General features: G+C 31.0%; 1 protein-coding gene across 18 annotated transcripts in view; it reads right to left on the bottom strand.

Annotated features, from left to right (window-relative positions):
- Positions 1–4,349: 4,349 nt before the first annotated feature.
- The window catches only part of Rim (Rab3 interacting molecule), an 86,162-nt gene continuing 71,653 nt past the window's right edge, over positions 4,350–18,858 (bottom strand). For 15 of the 18 annotated variants that reach the window (XM_083048260.1, XM_083048261.1, XM_083048247.1 and 12 more), the window contains 4 exons: positions 17,171–17,384; positions 12,909–13,120; positions 12,691–12,830; positions 12,291–12,603 (listed from right to left, as the gene is read on the bottom strand). In XM_083048260.1, coding sequence (XP_082904386.1) covers positions 12,397–12,603; positions 12,691–12,830; positions 12,909–13,120; positions 17,171–17,384 — 773 coding nt within the window. In that variant the 3' untranslated portion in view covers positions 12,291–12,396. The other 3 variants (XR_014426248.1, XM_083048257.1, XM_083048258.1) reach the window with 3 other exon arrangements.

The raw sequence follows: 18,858 nt of genomic DNA, 5'->3' as shown, positions 1-18,858 counted from the left end.
TGTTTTCTATTTATATTTTCAAAGTTTAGTTGGCAAAAAATAATAAGTCTTTAATTGTCTATAGCACGGAAATTAATATGGACAAAATATATGTATGTACATCGACATTTTTATTAAGCAAAAATTTGTTTTTTTTTTTTTTTTATTAAAAATACATATAATTGTAAATAAACTAATTACCTGGATTTTTTAAATATTACAACTTTTAATATATTTTCTTTAACTAATAAAATATATACATAAATTATTATATCCTAAAAGCTTTAAACATGTATTAAAGTAATAAATTGATAATATTTTTCTTTTTGAAAAAGAAAATAATCTGCAATTTTATAAATGAGATTATACTCTTTTGTTGTCTTGTCGATTTTAAATAATTCTGCACATATAAATATTTATCTAAATAGATACCAAAAAATTAATAATCTACAAGCTCACTCGCATAGTATAAAATTGCTATTTTAGAGAAAATAAGCCATGTTGCTTTAATTTAAGATTATACCAATTATTTTGTCACCTGCTTTTAAAATAATTCAAGTGCATAATTTCAGATTTATAATCAAAATATTAACTTTTAAAGCAATTTACAAATCCCGCAATTTTTTTTATACTACATATATGTGACTATTAGCGCGTGTATTTATTTGTGCGTATAATACATCAGAAAAAAATCAAGATAATCTCAAAGTTAAAATTGCATATGAATATTACCTGGGTTGCCAAGCCAAATGAATATCTTCAGCAGAATGTTGTGGAGAGTGTCGTAATATTTCAAAATATAAACCCAATCTTCTTCCAGCGCAGATATACATCAATAACCAAAATAAATGTCGATAGTTTATTTTCTGTCTTAAATTCTGTTAAAGAACAAACTAATGAAATTATACCAAGCATATATACTTATAATCTCAATATAATAGAGAATTACTATAATATTTATAATAGTTTTAATAATTATAATTTATAATAATAAAAATATCACATAAAAAAATAACATACCAGTCGCCTATAGAATGGATCTGTATTTATTTTATTTGGTTCCATCCATGATTTATAGGAATCAAATTTTACAATAATTTTATCGAGTGCCCACTTAATCGACTTTGCGTTCTTTTCGTTCCAATAATTCTTATCAAAAAAAAAATTTTTCCAAATCGAAAATTGTTTACGTGATATCGACAATATTGGATGCGGGGAATTTTCATTTTTCAAAAACTGTAATACTTCTTTCACAATATTGTCTATGAATTTATTTATAAGCAAGTCAGTAATAAATTTATCGGGATGATACCATTGTAAAAATATGACAATGATATCTTCCAAACGCTGTCGTTCAATGGGTAATATGTCTATTTTTTTCCATCTTGAATTAAAAATATCTCGATTCAGATTTTGAAAAATTTTTATGCTGTAGTATCTTTTTGTTAAATTGGATTGGCTGAAACATGTACATATACCTATTTATTGTAAAATTAACACATTAATCAATTAAACATACTAATGTTTTTTAATGATATTTTAAAATACATTTAGTCATACCATGGATCTTGTTTATATATGTTTTTAATAAGTTCATCAAATAAGACAAATAAATTCAAAGGATGCTTTTTTTTATGCAGACGGAGAAAATTTTTAATATCATTTACGATATATTTATTTTTCTTATGGTAATAATACTTCTCAGACATGCGAGACAAATAATGCCGCAATTCATCCATACATTTTATACTCTCTTTTAAATCTTCAACATTGGCGTAACAAAATTCGACGTACATTTCGTCTTCATAAGATGCTTTTGCAGAAGGCCATCTAAAATTTACAACACAAAATACTTTAAATAATTTTCAAAAATCATATTTAAAAAATTGAACACATCGTCCCTTATTATATATTCAAATCAAATTGAAGAAACTCACGATGTTCAATGATTCTCAAATATTGAACATTTTTAAATGTTAATAAACTAAAAAATGTAAAACGTTTTGTGTACGCAAAACACTATTTCCAAATACATACATATTTAAAAATACACATACGTACTGTATCTATATTTTGATTAGTTTTATACAGTGTTTTATTTGGACAAACTGATATTTTATAAAATTATATTTTATGTTCGATGGAATTGTTGCGATAAAAAGTAATATAAGAAAATTTGCATTCTATTATTACTACATCATAGCACGACGGAATATATAATTTATATTATACACATATATATATTATATTAAACATTTATGTTATACACATTATACATTACAAATTTATGTTACCGATTATTCGCGTGATTGTCGTTTTCATTATATAACGTTTGCATAATTTTAAAAATTTGTAATATAAAATATTAAAATAATTTTTTGGATTTTTATAATATCAAACGACCTGACGAGAAAATCCAGCATGAATCATCGATCATCTTATATCAAAGTTGCGTATAAAATACTATGTGGGCTGAATAATTTATTAGCCACATAGATGTCATGTATTATATATGACGTATATATATTGTTTATTTAAACTGATAATAATAAAAAATATTTCACGCATATTAATTAATGTTTTAATTAATATATAAACTCAAAGTTTCATGTAAAATATTTATTTTCTGTATTTTTAAGTTTGCTTTTGATTTATTCTTACACGAAAAATCACCTCATTAACAGTTGTATTATTCTCACATCTTGCACGTAGTCATCGATAATATAACAAATAAATTATTCATATATTTTTAATAGAACTTTAAAGTTTTTATAATTTTTTTAAACATAAATAGATATTCTATTATTGTCTTAGATTTTTTTTCTTTATAAATTTTTAAAATTTACACAATTTTATTCGGAAAGACTGAAAGAAGTTTAAAACAACTCAATATATACAAAAGTTTTGCGAATTTTTGAGAAAATTATAAATACAAATTAATTTTAAAATTTCTTAAATTATACATTCATATGTTCAAATTTTTTAAATGTCGAAATATCATTTCAAATGCTTAAAAAAGCAATTTTTTGCGTAAAATTTTTAATTTTATTTTTCGCCAGGTTTTTGCAAAGTTCCTTTTTATGCGATGTGCTCATCAAGTAAAATAACAATATGGTTCATAAAAATAAAAAACTTACCTCTTAGCATATATTTTCTTCAAGAAATTATGATCGATTAAGCGCTGAAATTTCGTGCACGTGGAACTAAAATTGTCAGCGTCCTTTAAGCTAATATTCTCGTCTTCCAGAATTGTGAAAATAATCTCGTTAGGCAAATTCATTATCGTAGCCATTATTTATGCGAGAAAATATATAATCACAATATAAAAACAACTTGCAGTTTTAGTCGTTCTTAACAAATCGGTTGATATTCTGTGCATTAATTCCGTTTTGTAGAGAGCACGAGACTTACTGCACCATGGACAGTCACAGACTAGCAAAAAGGACCAAATGTAGAAAAAAGATAGAATATATATTTCTTTTCTTTCTCACTCGAGTTTCCACAACGACTTATCTTGGACTCAACCTTGCTTAGTGTGATTTTCACTTTACCTACGCCTATCTTTTTTATTAAAGGGAAACAAAAAAATTCCACTGTCTCTATGCGTTCTTCAGGTCTCGTCTAGTTGTTTGCACTAAATTATCTGCGTCGTAAAGTAACGGCATATTTTGCCTGTAACGAATTCTATGCTATTTACATTAAAAAATTATAATTAATTTTTTTTCATTAATAACTTTTTTGGATTTAGGACTTTTATTTCTGTAAAAAAAACAATAATCATAATGTGCTAAAAAAAATCGTTCATTTATTTGAAATTAAGTGATTTAAAAAAGTTCCATTTCTTTTAAAATTATAAAAGAGATATTTATGAACTTCTATCAAAATTGATTCAGTTTTTTATTTTAAAATAAGAGATAAAAATGGTTTCTTTTGTAATTTGTAATTTGTAATTATATTTATATAAAAACTAGTTTTGCGATGTATATATATTTATTACAAGATTGTATTATTATAAATCATATAAACACTTTTGTTTTACTCTTTATTCTTCAATTTAATACAATTTCATGTTTTAAATTTAAGCAATTATGGCAACGACAGCAATTCTAATCAATTTTCGTTTATCTTCCGCGATTTTAAGTTTATTAAATAACTCGTAATTTTAAAAAAGTGCAGTATAATAGCGTTATCTAAATAACTTCCAAATAATATCAAAATATTAATTGACTAATGAAGACGTTATAAAATCAAGCGACAAGAGTCTTTTTAGCGTATTTATAGAATTTTGATAATTTTACATAAATTCACGGCTCTTTATATAAAAAAGAAAAACAACTGTGACATGAAAAGGTGATCGAAACGCTGCGAAATCATTGAATCACTTTATTGTCACACGCCATCTCTGGCATCGGGGGTATCTTTTATCAGATATATGATACTGGATACAGTCACTAACGTTTTATACTTAATCATCTCGTGATCTCCTACCGCGAACTCCGTGAGTGAGATGACAGCCTTTAGAGCGATCCACGGTTGGTCGCGTGCGAAAAAATATGGATGTAAAATATATATATTATAATTTGAAAAAATGATAATATAATACATTTATATATTGTGCAATGTTCACTTTGAATGAATTCGGATTTCTTCGATGTTTTTCAAAGAGAGAGAGGAACAAACGTTCACAGAGTTCTCGGCCGGGATTCTCCGAAATGTCCTCTAAACGTACTTGCTTAAATTCTTTCGTTCTTTGGTAATTTTTTACTTTTGTTCTTTCTTTTGTTCAACGGAAAGTGATACATCATTCCAACTGTTTCGTTTCCAAAGACATGTTCTCTCTCTTTCTTTTTCTTCTCTCTCATTCTCTCCATTTTTTACTTTTTCGCGTCTCTCTCTCTCTCTCTCTCTCGCTCTTTTTCTCTTTCTTTCTCACCCTCTCTCCTGTACTTTTTGATGAAATAAATTCAAATATTTATCATGATAAATTATAGAAATGTACGAGTCCCGCTGCGCGCGTGCGCGGTTGCATCTTCAGCGAGGATGGGCAACATCCGGTATAGTATAATAAAAAAAAAATCTTTTTTTTATTTAATATTAATAGTAAAACTTGTCCGCGCACGCGCATCATCTTACGACCGACTCGTAACTCTTTCCAGAAGATATCGGATTTGAAAAAATCGCTAGAAAATATTAAAATGCTCGTTAATTAGTACGCAACAACTCGATTCTCGATGGTCAATCAAAACAACGGCAAGCAATCTGTGAACCACCATGGTTTTTCAAAAATCATAAGGGTCATCACGGAAATACGAGTCGTTCGTGAGCTCACAGAATATAATTTAAGCTACGCGATGGACTTTTTTCTATGAAAATAATCGATCATTCATTTCACAGCTTGACATCTTGCTCTCTCCGACGTGGTCTCGTTTCAACAATTCATCTTTTCGCTGCCTTTTTCGCACACATTTTCTCTCACACACATTCTTCCCAGTCTCTCCATCTCTCCGACACATACATACACACGTATACACACCCTATTGTATTGTAAACCTAAATTGGCTCTCTAAATTTGACAAAAGTGGTACCCCTTGGCTCTCAGGCATTTTCATTCGTAAGTAATGTTTTCTTTCATTTTTATCTTTTTTTCTTTTTTTGCTAGGTCTCTTCTTTTCTTTCATTTTTTTTTTTTTCTTCACGTCCCCAATTTTCGTTAACTTCTACTGTTCATATCGATATTAGCACTTGGGGTTTCACCCCGTACTTTTTCATTAAGTTAATTAATAATATATATATATATATATATATATATATATATATATGTATGTATATATATAGGTACAAAGTCGGATATAATAATTTGTGTTCGTTTCATTAGTTTAATATTATGTATATATGTGTGATTCACGATACGCGTGTCCAATCCTAGAATTGAGCATGCCTATATACAGATGGGCATGGCAAGAATAGAAATCGACGTGTGTCCTCCTTCCAGCTGTTTCTTCTAACGAATCAACATCCCAATCGATAATTGGAGCACATATGAATTTATTTAATATTATCACTATAGAAAATATTTATGACGCGCACGAAGACAGATTATTTTCATTGATAAATTTTTATAGCTTGTAAACCCGCGATTTTTAGTGATTCGGACAATATATCATCTTGTCATTATTCGACTGTAATAATTAATTTCTCGATTTTGCATAAGTCTTTTTGCGAGTTTTTCATGCTTTGTGCAAATTTTACGATTGCTCTCGATTCTTTAAAAATAAAATTTATTTAATCCAACTTTTTTTTATTCAGAAAAATACAAGATCGCGCAGAAGAAACAGCTGACGAGGAAGACGAGGGACGTCGAATTAATTTCGCGAAGGATCTTACAGCCGTCTCTGTATAAACGGCGCATTACAAACTGAAGAGTTACATTAGTAATAGTAGTAGTAATATAGTAGTCTTGTATATTTTATCAATTAACTATTACAGAATATTACGCATATTTATGTATTTACGTCATCATTGTCCCACGATCTTGATAAATCCGTGCACTGAAAAAAAAAATTTGTTAACTTGACTAAACCTTTTAACTAAATATTATTTTGTTAATTGAACGTATAGAAATATTTAAATTAAATATAACATATTAAATTTAACAAAACGTATATTTGACTCAAGTACTAATATATGTTCAATTAACAAAATAATAATTTAGTTGAAAGGTTTAGTCAAGTTAACAAATTTTTTTTTTTAGTGTGCATTTGCAAAATATGTACTTAGAAATGAGCTTATATAGTAATATTATTATTTTTTTTTTTTCTTTAATCTTTTCACAATACTTAACATATACATCCTCTTCGGATATTAGAACCCTACTTTTTTTGTCTTTGTTTTCTCACGAGTAAAAAAGCTTCTTCTACTTTGCCGTACGTCTCTAATTAATTAAGCAGTCATAAGATATGATACGATACCACCCCTCTCTATACACAATTCCCTCCCCCTCCCCGTTTCCTAAAAATCCATCACGATCTCGATTTTTCTGTCGATTTGGAGAGAAAGTTTATCTAGAATTTTTTTTTTATATCTGTTAACATCTCGGATTATCGATGTGACGCGCCTAATATGTGGCATCTGTAAATCAATATGATATATACTTTGTTTATCTCGTTTCTCCCTCTCTCTCTCTCCCTCTCTCGCAACTCTAAGCTATAAATTCTTACGTCATAGATCATAGCTCGCTTAACGACGGATGCGTGTATTTCGATGGCAAATTCGATATATATATATAATATCTCAGCACGCGTATATCAAACATCGCGCTTACATTAATTTCCGGCCTTAATTCAAAGAACTCGCGTATAGAAATATAGTCGTATATTATCGAAGAGCGAAAATGCACGAGTGTGTGTTTGTTGTGTGTCTGTGTGTATGTGTGAAGATGAGAGACAATCGTTTTTTAAAATTGCAAAGCAAGATATTATACTTGGTCAATTAGATTAGTAAGTAATTATGATAGAAGAGAGATGTCGACATCGCTCTATCTCTCTCGATGTCACCGCATTGTTTGTTAATCTTACGACTTTTTTCTTTTTCTTTTTCTTTTTTTTTTTTTTCTTTTTTTAATCACTCAGGAAACGTGACGCGAATCATTTCGGATAGAAATCTTCTCTGCGCGTTCGAACCTATATACATATATATCTCTCTTTCTCTCTAGCGAATTGTTATCGGAGATTTTACAAAAATATACGTAATATAGCCGCTTGAAGCTACTGCGTTTTCCATTTATCGAAGTTTCTTTTTTGTCGATATAATATCCAAGGAGTACCTTTTCCACGCACGCAATTACAATGATGTAATTTCATAAAAGCATATAAAGTCGCATTAAAAAAAAAAAGCTTACTTCGTAACAAAATTAATAAGACGCGGAAAGAAAAATTCGCGCAGCGATTTTCCCAATTTTTAATTTACCAATTTGCGAAAACATATACATAAATCGCGACATAAATGTCGACGCAATATATATCCTACTTAAATAATATTTAAAAACACATTTTTCTTTTCGCACAGATATTCCCCCTCCTCGTCCTTTCTTCTCATAATTAAGTTGAAATGTTTGTCTTGTACACGAAATTTATACATACCAGACCTCAAAAATGTGACAGAAAATAATTTTCTCTCTCTCTCTCTCTTTCTTTCGTTCTCTCTTTCGTTCTCTCTCTCGCTCTCTCTCTCTCTCTCTCTTTCTCTCTCTTTCGCTCTCTCTCTTTCGCTCTCTCTCTTTCTCTCTATTTCTCTTTCAGGGCACGAATGTAATTATTTACTAATTCACAGCAGACGCTTCACGTGCATGTGCATTCTCGCTGAATGTATGTGTATCTTCGCGAGTGTTTAAGATATACGCACGAAGAAAGATCGAACACATAGCACGATAATAATCAAGATATATATATAAAATTAATGGCAAGCGTTTACGCATTTTTCTTACAGAGATTTACAAAGCCTCTTAAATATTTATAGTGTGGCGGTCACTCTGCTTCTTTGTTCTTTTTTTTTGTTTCTTTGTACAAAAATCGAGTACGAAAAAGAATTTTTGCCGCGACGCGAGTTATAATGGGCGGTTCGTTTTTTCTCTTTTCTTTCTCTCTTTTTTTCGTCTTAATTTGTGTTTCGAGAATTCTGGTTCTTATACGCGTAAATAAAATTTCTATAGTTAAATAAGATTTTTTTTTAAACGAACGATCTAATAGTTTAATAATAATTCGTTCAAATGTAACTTCTTTATATTCCCGGCTTTTCCTCGAGATTAAGCTTATTTCACAAAAGCAGCCAAATAAGAAAAAAAAAAAATAACGTAGATGTCATATAGGAATCGATTTATCAGTCTGCTTCATATTTGAGAAATGTGGTATATACTCTATATAACGCCTGCCCCACATTTTTCTACATATTATAATGGTTGTGTCTCTGATTTTTCGGACAAGTTACTAATAAAAACGAAGCTTAAAAAGCCGAGTTAATGTGATATAGCGTGTACGATGACGGACAAATGTTATTATACGAAAGAACAAACAGTATGTAGTTGAAATTATATCATCGTACGTTCTACTTATAACTCCGAATTATATACTAATTTGAAAAGGACCAAATCAGATCGAGGTGTGTCTAATTAATAATAATGGAGAAAACGCGAGAAAAGTATAATGACGATCGATTAGAAAACGATAACTCAACGGAGGATATAACGCAAACATTGTCATTAGCCATTCAAACCTGCGCGCACATATATCGCACACAAATTCATATAGTTATTATATTATTTACATTAAATAATATATATATGTATATATATATATATATATATATGCTCTGACGGTGACATTTTTGACTAAAAATTTGACAACGATAAAATGTCCTTTTTTAGCCGACCGTTTCGGAGATCGGTATTTATAGTACTTGAACTGTCCTAAAATTATATACAAAGTTTGGAAACGTTTTCCATAAGCATATATGTAATATATTTATATTTATGTATACTTGTTCTCTTTCTTTCTCTCTCGCGATATTTTAAATTATCTTTCTCGCATTCGTCGATTCGACGAAGTCTATGACGAAGTTTTCGCTCGTTCATTTTTTCACTGTGTAGTCATAAATCACTTAATTTCACATTTAGATTCACTGAAAACGAGTGTCATTGTAAATCGTTTGCGTTCACGTATTATTTATTCTAGTACACGACATTTGAGTTCACATCTATCCCGAACTTGCTTGATTTGGTTGGTTTTCACTGTAAACGAAATAAAGAAACGTATTACTAATTAATCCCATAAACGTAATATAATATATTATTAATAATTTATCACATGAAATATTGAATGATAAAGATTCTGTGTAATGTTCATTCAGATATTATCATTACATATATACAAACACACAGATAGAATATAGTCAAGCATATATATATAATGTATATACGTATACATATAATCCCATTGTAATCTTTCCAATTACTTTCCAAACTATTCGTTGGTCGGAAAAAATGTTTCAAATAGAAACATTCTCTGTTTCGAGGGGAACGATCTTTATTAGGGAGACACAAGTCTTGTGTGAGTTTGTGTGACGTTTATGATCGAAATTTGTCAAATTTCTATGGTGAGAAATGACTCGTTCAACAAAGAAAGGATTTAAACAATGCTAAATGATTTTAAACGAGACCTTGAAAAACCAATATATCATAAATCAATAAATGCGTCTTAGGTAATACAAGGTTACGTAAACGAAAATATACTTGCATTTAAAAAGAAGATCTTCCATTTAAAAGAATAAAGGTCACCTTCAAATCGGAAGAAATATCGAAATATCGGAGATACTTTTACCTACGCAAGACTTGTCCTTCTCGAAAGGGAATAAGTTTTATTTGAAATATTTTTTCGAACAACAAATAGAGAGATAATTGCACGAAAACATTATAATAGGACACTCTGTATATATAAGACTATAGTCTATCGGTAATTTTTTTTTTTGGCACCATTCAATATGTAAAATTGTGATTAATGTTTTAAGAACATCTCGAGAAAATATATATAAAAGGATATATAGGAGACTCCGAGACGGCACAAACTTACCTTTCGCTTATTCTTTAACATATTTTTATATATATATATATATATATATATATATATATCGATAAAGAGATTGAAACTATAAGTATATTAAAAAATTGTCACGACTCGCTATATATTATTTACAAGGAAAAAATTTAAATCAGAGCTTTGAAAAAAATGCAATATGTTGTGCAAAATTGAAAATTAAATATGTGATCTATATATACCAAGCAATAATACCAGGAAGAGTTTACGAAAAGTAGTTCCCATGTGTGGACAAGTGTAGAAAAATACTAAAAAGTCGCAAGATGCAAATTGAAACATTGCGTTCAAGGATTAAAAAAGTAAAGAAAAAAATCGAACTTTCTCACGTTCGAATGAAATTTCGGAGGCATATCTCGTCTACACAAGTTTGGAAGAGTCAACAATCGATACAGATAAAATACAAAGGCAACAAAGTATATCGAGCGCGCATGATAACGCAATCTTGCGTCGTTTTTATATCGGTTTTCGGTTATCTCTACGTCGACTACTTCGAAGCCGCATAGAATTATTATTTTTTTTTTTTGTATGTAACAGGACAGGCATTTTCAAAAAGAAGAGGAGATTTCTATACAGAACGTAATGGAGATGGAAAGAAGATATATATTGGCAACAACAAATGTGTATCAAGATTTCACATGGGTACTTGAGAAGGTCTAATTGAAAAAATTAGTCGATTGATACAAACGCACGGCATTTTCGATAGTCAACGTGTTTCGCGTATTAAAAAAAAAAAATTATTAATTAATAATATCGTCAATATGTACCCACGTTAAATCGTTGTCCAAACTAGCTACGAACGATGCCTTGATTCTCAGTGCGTACCTAAAAACTATCTGGCGCTCCGGGAACACATGGCTGGCTACGTCTACATCTAGTCCTACATAGAGACTAGGGGCTCGTCTGATATGCCGTACATGATATGTGATGTACTAGTGGTGTTTCTAGAAAGACATGTCCTCTCCCGTACGTTTTTTTTTTTTTTTTTTTTTTTTTTTTTTTTTTTTTTTTTTTTTTTCATACCCTTTCCTCGCATTCCGTTTATCTTTCGATTTCGCTCTTCTCTTTGTTTTCCTTTCTTTCTGCCCTCTCTCGCGAAACCTTCTATTATATCACCGTACAAATTATATTTATAATACTGCATTCCACGTTAAACTGACTTTTACCGTATTCAGAGCCAAGCGTCACTCGTTAAGTAGTCTTAGGCTTTCAACATTTAATGTAACTTACGAGAGGGTTGGGGGAGATACGCGTGTATAAGGTTCTTTTTTGTTTGTTCTTCAACCGTAGTGAGAAAGAATGTTAATATTACGATAAAGAATTATCTATGAGACGCTATCCTCGACTCTTTTACACGGTAAATGTAATACGGTAATCTCAAATAGTTATTTAACTCTGAATATATGTATATACTTAACATTTGACGCTACATCATCAAACGATGGATTTTCTGCGGGTCATTTAAGGATATTAAAAACGTTTATAACGATATTTGTTTTCACTTTCAATCCCTCTAATCGTTTATCAGTAAAATATACGACACTACCTTATATATATACATCGAGACTCGTGCATTTCGATATCCTAATTTAAATGGTGGAAGCGACTATATAGGTGCACCGCGAGATAGGAGCTCGAACTCAATCTAGTGTTTTTGTTTCTACTTTGCTCTACTGTAAGAAAAAAAAAACTCAAACATCTCTCCTCCGTTAAATACATGTGTAAAAGGAATTATATATTTTTTTTTTCGGCACGCGTTCCTCGGACAGTCGATCTTTTAGATTTTAAAAGACTCGAGAGACGTGGCCGAAGATCGACGGGACAAAGCAAGGGATGGAGCTCCACTGACCAGGGCTTGGGTGTCAAACAGCTTGTACCATCCGAACACCATCTGATTGAGGTCCAGTTCATCCAATACGATCTGTGCAATACCCATGAACACTTTTTTCCCCTCTATCCGACCGTAATCGCCCCACACAGTCACCTGAAACCGCGGCAGGAATCATAATCAAACACGTCTGCGTGTGAAAATGCCTATACAAAAAGAAATAAACAGTAGTTGGAGATATACCTGTAATATGCAGCCCCGACAGTTCTCCTTGAAAGCCAACAATTGTTGATAGAACGGATCTAGCGTCTTTCTGGCCATCAACGTTTTCGCCTTCTCTATGCATCTTTTACCGTTCACGAGGTAAAGCTTCACGTAAGGGGCTGGAATAAAGGGTCATATTGATGTTTAAGCGCGTTCGGGAAATCTTTCTATTCGAAACAGCAGGTAACAAACCCTACCTGGTATCGCTTTGCTGCCCTGCTTCGCTTTGAGATCTTTGGCACGTATGACCTCTACCTCCAGGTAACCCTTCGTGTGGCTCAAGGACAGTTGAATCTCCCCGAGGCAGCGGGCACCAAGAGCCTGCCTTCCTACCACCTGGCCTGGTCCAAGATCTTCGATGAAGTCTCTCAACTGCCCTTCGCCTGCCATTCGCAGACTCGGAGACCAGCTGCAGTTTTCAAAATCACACATTTAGCAACGATATCGATTCGTCTCCTTCATTTACGGAATACTACGGAAAGTATATATGAAGTATGAGAGATTCGAGAGAGAGAAAAAAAAACGCTTGAAGAAAATCAGAGGAAATATCGAGAAAGAATGAAAAAAAAAAAAAAAACTGTGTGCTTTTTAATCGTACGAGCAATGGAAATCGAGACTTTGTGCAGTTCTTTGTCCCTTTTTCTTCCATTCTCTTGCTCGCACGTAAACTTTGTTCGATCTAAGGATGTAAGAAATGCGCCGTAATCTCTATAATGAAGAAATAAAATGCGAAAAAAATTGCAAGCCGAAAATCAGAGTATTATTATTTCGGAGAGAACCGAGAGAGAGATGCAATAAGAGAGAATTATTGTGAGGGGGTTATAAAAATCATAAAAAAAACGAAAAGTTTATTATTCCGCAGGAGCGAGGAACAATTCTCGCAAGCCTTCGACGAAAGTTGTAAAAGAGAGAGAACACACCTCATTCAGTTTGAGATAAGAAGAACTCACGCTGAAAGTGTAATGTTTTGGTGTGTGTAGTGTAGTAAATATATATTATATACATATGGAAAAAGATTATATATATAAAAGTTTAAAAAACATACCAGATTATTGATGCATGCATTTTAATCTAAATGCAGAGAGAAAGAGAGAGAGAGAGAGAGATAGAGAGAGAGGGAGAGAGGTACAATTTTATAAATAATTAAATAACAGTAATCAGTCTATTTTGATATATAATTAAAATTTAATCTTGACGCAAAAAAATATAGATGCAATAATTAATATTAATTAGTATTAATAATAAAACTATGATGTAGTTCTTATGATATTTGACGATTTTAATACACGACTGAGTACTGCTTCGTTGCTCCAAACTACATTTATCTATTTGACATGCTTCGCTAGAATATTGAGGAAAAAATGGAAGAATTAATAAAAAAAAGTTATATTAACTTACACTTACTTGTCGTTGCTATGCTACGAGTCGTTGAGAAGATTATTAACGCGTTATTTTAACGCTACAAGCAGAACTTTTCGACACAAGTTCTACTATATAAATATAGACATATCCATATGTATGTATGTATATGTATATTGAGTGTACATGATCATATATTATTTTAAAACTGTCATTAATCTAATTACTAAACTATACTTAGAGATTAGATTTTTTTTGCAATACCTTTGCACAAAACAAATCGTCAATCAATGACAAATATATCGCTATTGCATAATGATTTGATTATTATGATATCATTACTTAATATGATACTATATTATATTATATTTAAAGTTGTACGAATATATAAAAAAGTTGAAACACCCGACAACTTTCTCTCTGAGATTTCACGAACCATAATTAGGATACAAAATATCGCTGTCAAGGATAAAAAAATTAATTATCAGAATTATTATTCGTAAACCATCGTGTGCCGAATCGAGAAAACGTTCGCAAAATACGATTGTATTCTATGTAATTTTTACTTTATGCAGACGTAGAGACATTTACGTTTTAATCTATTTAATTAATCTACTTCATCTATTTAATTCTATTTTAATCGTTTTCTCGATTCGGCGCGCGTATATATTCTAAGAGATACACCGCTGTCAGAAATACCTATTCTACGATATATATCACAAAATACACTTTATGAAAAACGGTAAGACAGAGAGAGATCCATAAGACAAGGGGGTTAGGGGGAGAGGGGGGGCGGAAAGGGGGCTGTTTTTCCGAGGAACACACGCACGTCGATCTCACACAATAGATAGCACCTACTATATATAAAATACAATGAATCGTACAGAAGTATATGAAAACCATCGGGGGGAGAGAAAACGGGATCCTCCGCGAAGACATTCCTGGGTGACATTCCTGGGATTATTCACAGTGTTCTGCTTACCATGTGGATAGAGAATACAGACTCCGCGACAACGATCACACTGACGTATACATACATATATATATATATATATATATTTATGCATATGTACATATATATGTATATGAAATAGATATAAAAGTGCGTGTGTGTATGTGCAACGGTGCTCCGAAGAGTATTAATGCGATACAATCATTTGCCACACAATCAAGCAATTAAAGCCAAGACGACAACACCGATAATGGACGATAATATATATATTTTTTTATTTTATGGGCGCTTCTGTTTTTTTTTTTTTTTTTTTGTAGAGCACACAGAAATGAAAGAATTTTCGAAAGAAAGTATATATAAAGAGGAGAGAGAGACGGAAAAAGAGGTATACAGCGAGATATATATATAAATATATATATATATATATATATAATAAATACCCAGTCAATTCGTCGAAGACTATACTTTAATGCATACTTTTCTTCCTCGCATTATAAAACCGACCGTAAAATAACCGTATAATACAAAAAAGGTGCTGCTCTATTAAAAACGTAAGAAGAAGATACTGCGTCTCGTAAAATTCAACTCTCTGATTACATAAATTATTACTCGTCACAGCATAAACTCTCGGGAAAGTTAGAAGAGAGAGGTAGGATAAATAAAATGTGCGAAGAAACAACATATATTTGCCTTGGAGTGAAACATGATTATATAACAACTAAGAAATAATGATTATATAATGTATATCATTTTTTTTAAATATATACAAATTTTTATTATTATATATGACTGCTACATTTTTATGAGAATCGAAAAGTATAGTTAAAGAAAATTTATATAAATAACTGAATTATATATAAACTGATAGAAATCAAAAAGACGTGAAAAAGAAACAGAGAAATCAAGAAGACAAAGAAAAAGCGTGTGGCCATATAATTGCACAATTTAAATTATGAATATATATATTGATGATGCATCTTCAATCACACGTTTGAAGATGTAATAATCGATCTGAAGCGTTTTATGATTTTCTGTGTAAATTATAAGAAGAGAGTAGGAGATAAAAATGGGCAACAGGATTATTCTTTGTCTATAATTAAAATAATTTTATACATACAATATTAATATATTAATAATTCATTGGAGAATAAAATTAATAAAACTGAAAATAAATCTTCCAACTAACAATTCTTCTGCGAACGACAAAGAATAAGTCTCTAATTGAAAGACGAAGAGAGTAAACTCACATGTACATTGAAAAACGAGAAACAATGAGCTATAAGTGCTTTGAAGAAGCTCTCTTACTAAACAAAATTCAAAAACAGATATTCACTGAGACTAAGTCGACGCTAAGAATTATATTCAACGCTCGTCATTATTCATAATTTAATTCTTTTTTACAATTTAACATATACAAATAATTCACATGTATTTAAATTTATTAATATTTTATACACAAAATAAATTTTTTTTAAACTTTTAAAATTATTAAACTAAATTTAGTAATATTTGAACAAATTAATATTAATATTACTTGAATAGAAGATTAATCTATAATAGAATAAATATATAAAATATTAATTTATTAATATAATTATAATTTATATTGAAAAATAAAAAATAAATTTTATTTTATTTCTATTTTATTTTATTCTTTTAAAATATAAATTAATAATTTATATTTTAAATTTTAATTAATAAAAAAATAAAAAGAATTTATATTAATAATTATAATAATAGAATAATTACATATAAAATGCATATAAATAGAAGACTCTATGTATGTCAAACAAAACCTTGCTATTCCTACTCTAGAATAATTTCATTTTTCCTTTAGTATTAATCAATATCGATAAATAAACTCATCCTCACGACAATTTTACACAACTGACAGCTCATTTAATCAATCTCGTTTAATCAAAATGCACGCGGCTTATAGAGAATAGAGGAATATAAATGAAACTGTGATAGAACTCAGAAAACGAATAGATCAGAGATGACAGAAAAGGGGAAGAGATAGAAAGAGAAAGAGATAGAGAGAGAGATAGTGTGAGTGTATGTATCAGGAATAATCTCGCGCTTCCGCTTGCAGAATTTTTTTTTTTTTTTTTTTTTTTGTCGCCACAGGTGTGGAGTTCCACTACTTACGAGCTTCCTTCGGAACTAGAGATCGAGTTGAGACTCCCGGCGGTATCGCTGGCTGCCGATCCCGCCTGTTTGCTGTCAAAGCGCTGATAGGCCGGCATGATCTCCTCGGATCGTTGTATGCTGCTCGGCGTGCTGTTGCGCTTCCGGCTCGCTAAACCGGATGTGCCGCGTGCCACGGCGCCGCCGCCGCCGCCGATGATCATCCCGCCGCACTCTGCGTTGTAAAACCAAACAAGAAATACCGCTAAACTATTGTCTTTCACTAAATACACCCCGGTCTACGGCCGCAGCGGCTGCCTCCAGGTGTCATCCCAAGGGGAGAAGGGGGTCCCGATTGGGGGGGCATCTTTAATTGACAGCATCGACTCCCCCGCACGTGCAGCGACACGGAATCACGGACGATTTCAGCGTGTGAGATTTATCTGTCAAGCTACCTCTCTCTCTTTCTTCCCCTCTCCTTCTCTCTTTCTCTCTCTCTCTCTTTATCCTTTTTTTTTCCTTCTTGCTCTCTCGCTCTTATTTTTATAGCCCGATCTCTTTTCCCGTTCGCTTCTTTGAATCGGATCTAATGATTGGTGATGAAATGCAGAGAGGTCTTTTTGAGATCTTACAACCCAAATATATATATGTATATGTATATATATATATATATATATATATATATATATAGGGAAGGGGAATGTGAGAATGTACTGAGTGTCGTGATACTTGGAGCGAAATGCAACGAGATAACATCGCGCGGGCACACATTTGCATTTGACATCAAAACAAAAATATGCTTAAATATCTTAAAGTATCCTATATATACGTACAAAAATTTAAAAATTCTCTGACGTCCGTCACAAATAATAACGATAGCGTTTGCATGAATCGTAACAGGACTTTCAACTCTGGCATTATATAAGACGACACATATATTCGATAAAGTGACTCTCCATGAAAAGAGAGAAATGATATTTTCGATTATTTATTTGAATAAAAAAAATCTTGCAATAGACGGTCGCAAAAGCGTAAAAATCTCCTGTCGCGCATGGCATCTTTATCTTAACTCACGCAGGCTCTATCGAGACAAAAACTAATCGTAACTACGTCAGAAAATCACTAATATTTTTTTTTCATATACCAAAATGCTGCATATAAAATTTAATCAGCGGCAACTCTAGAAAAATTGCTTAATATGTATATACATACATCTATCGCTAAATAAATTTAATACATTCTCCGGACGCCTTAAGTACACAGATAGTTTTGCACACAAATATAAAAAAAATATATTAATAATATAAACATATTAAATATATATATACATATTTTTTTATTTATAATTTGAAAGTTCTTGAATTCAAATTTATATCGAAAAGACTAAAGAAGAAAAAAAAAAGTAGAATAAAGATCTATATGTATAATTATCAAGTCGGTGTATTTAAGGATTGTTCGGTAAATATCTGATGTTACACATTCAACGGATTGGTCAATCAGTAATCTTAAGAATATCGAAAAACGTAAATGTAAATACGCTTGTAAAAGCACTGCAACGATTCAGGACATTGAAAAAAAAGAAAAAATTGAAAAGCCGTGTGAATAGCGCACTCTCACCTGAAGCACGTATCAACACAGCGGCTTCTAGGAAATAATAAAAAAATAAATCAAGTATATCAGAGAGAGTGTGTGGTGGCCAACTTACCTCG

Source organism: Prenolepis imparis, unplaced genomic scaffold (assembly GCF_030444845.1).
Source record: "Prenolepis imparis isolate NDT839.2.m4 unplaced genomic scaffold, iyPreImpa1.0 SCAF_10, whole genome shotgun sequence".
Classification (NCBI taxonomy): Eukaryota; Metazoa; Arthropoda; class Insecta; order Hymenoptera; family Formicidae; genus Prenolepis; species Prenolepis imparis.
Note: the sequence above shows the minus strand (reverse complement) of the source record. Positions and strands in the feature narration are given on the sequence as shown.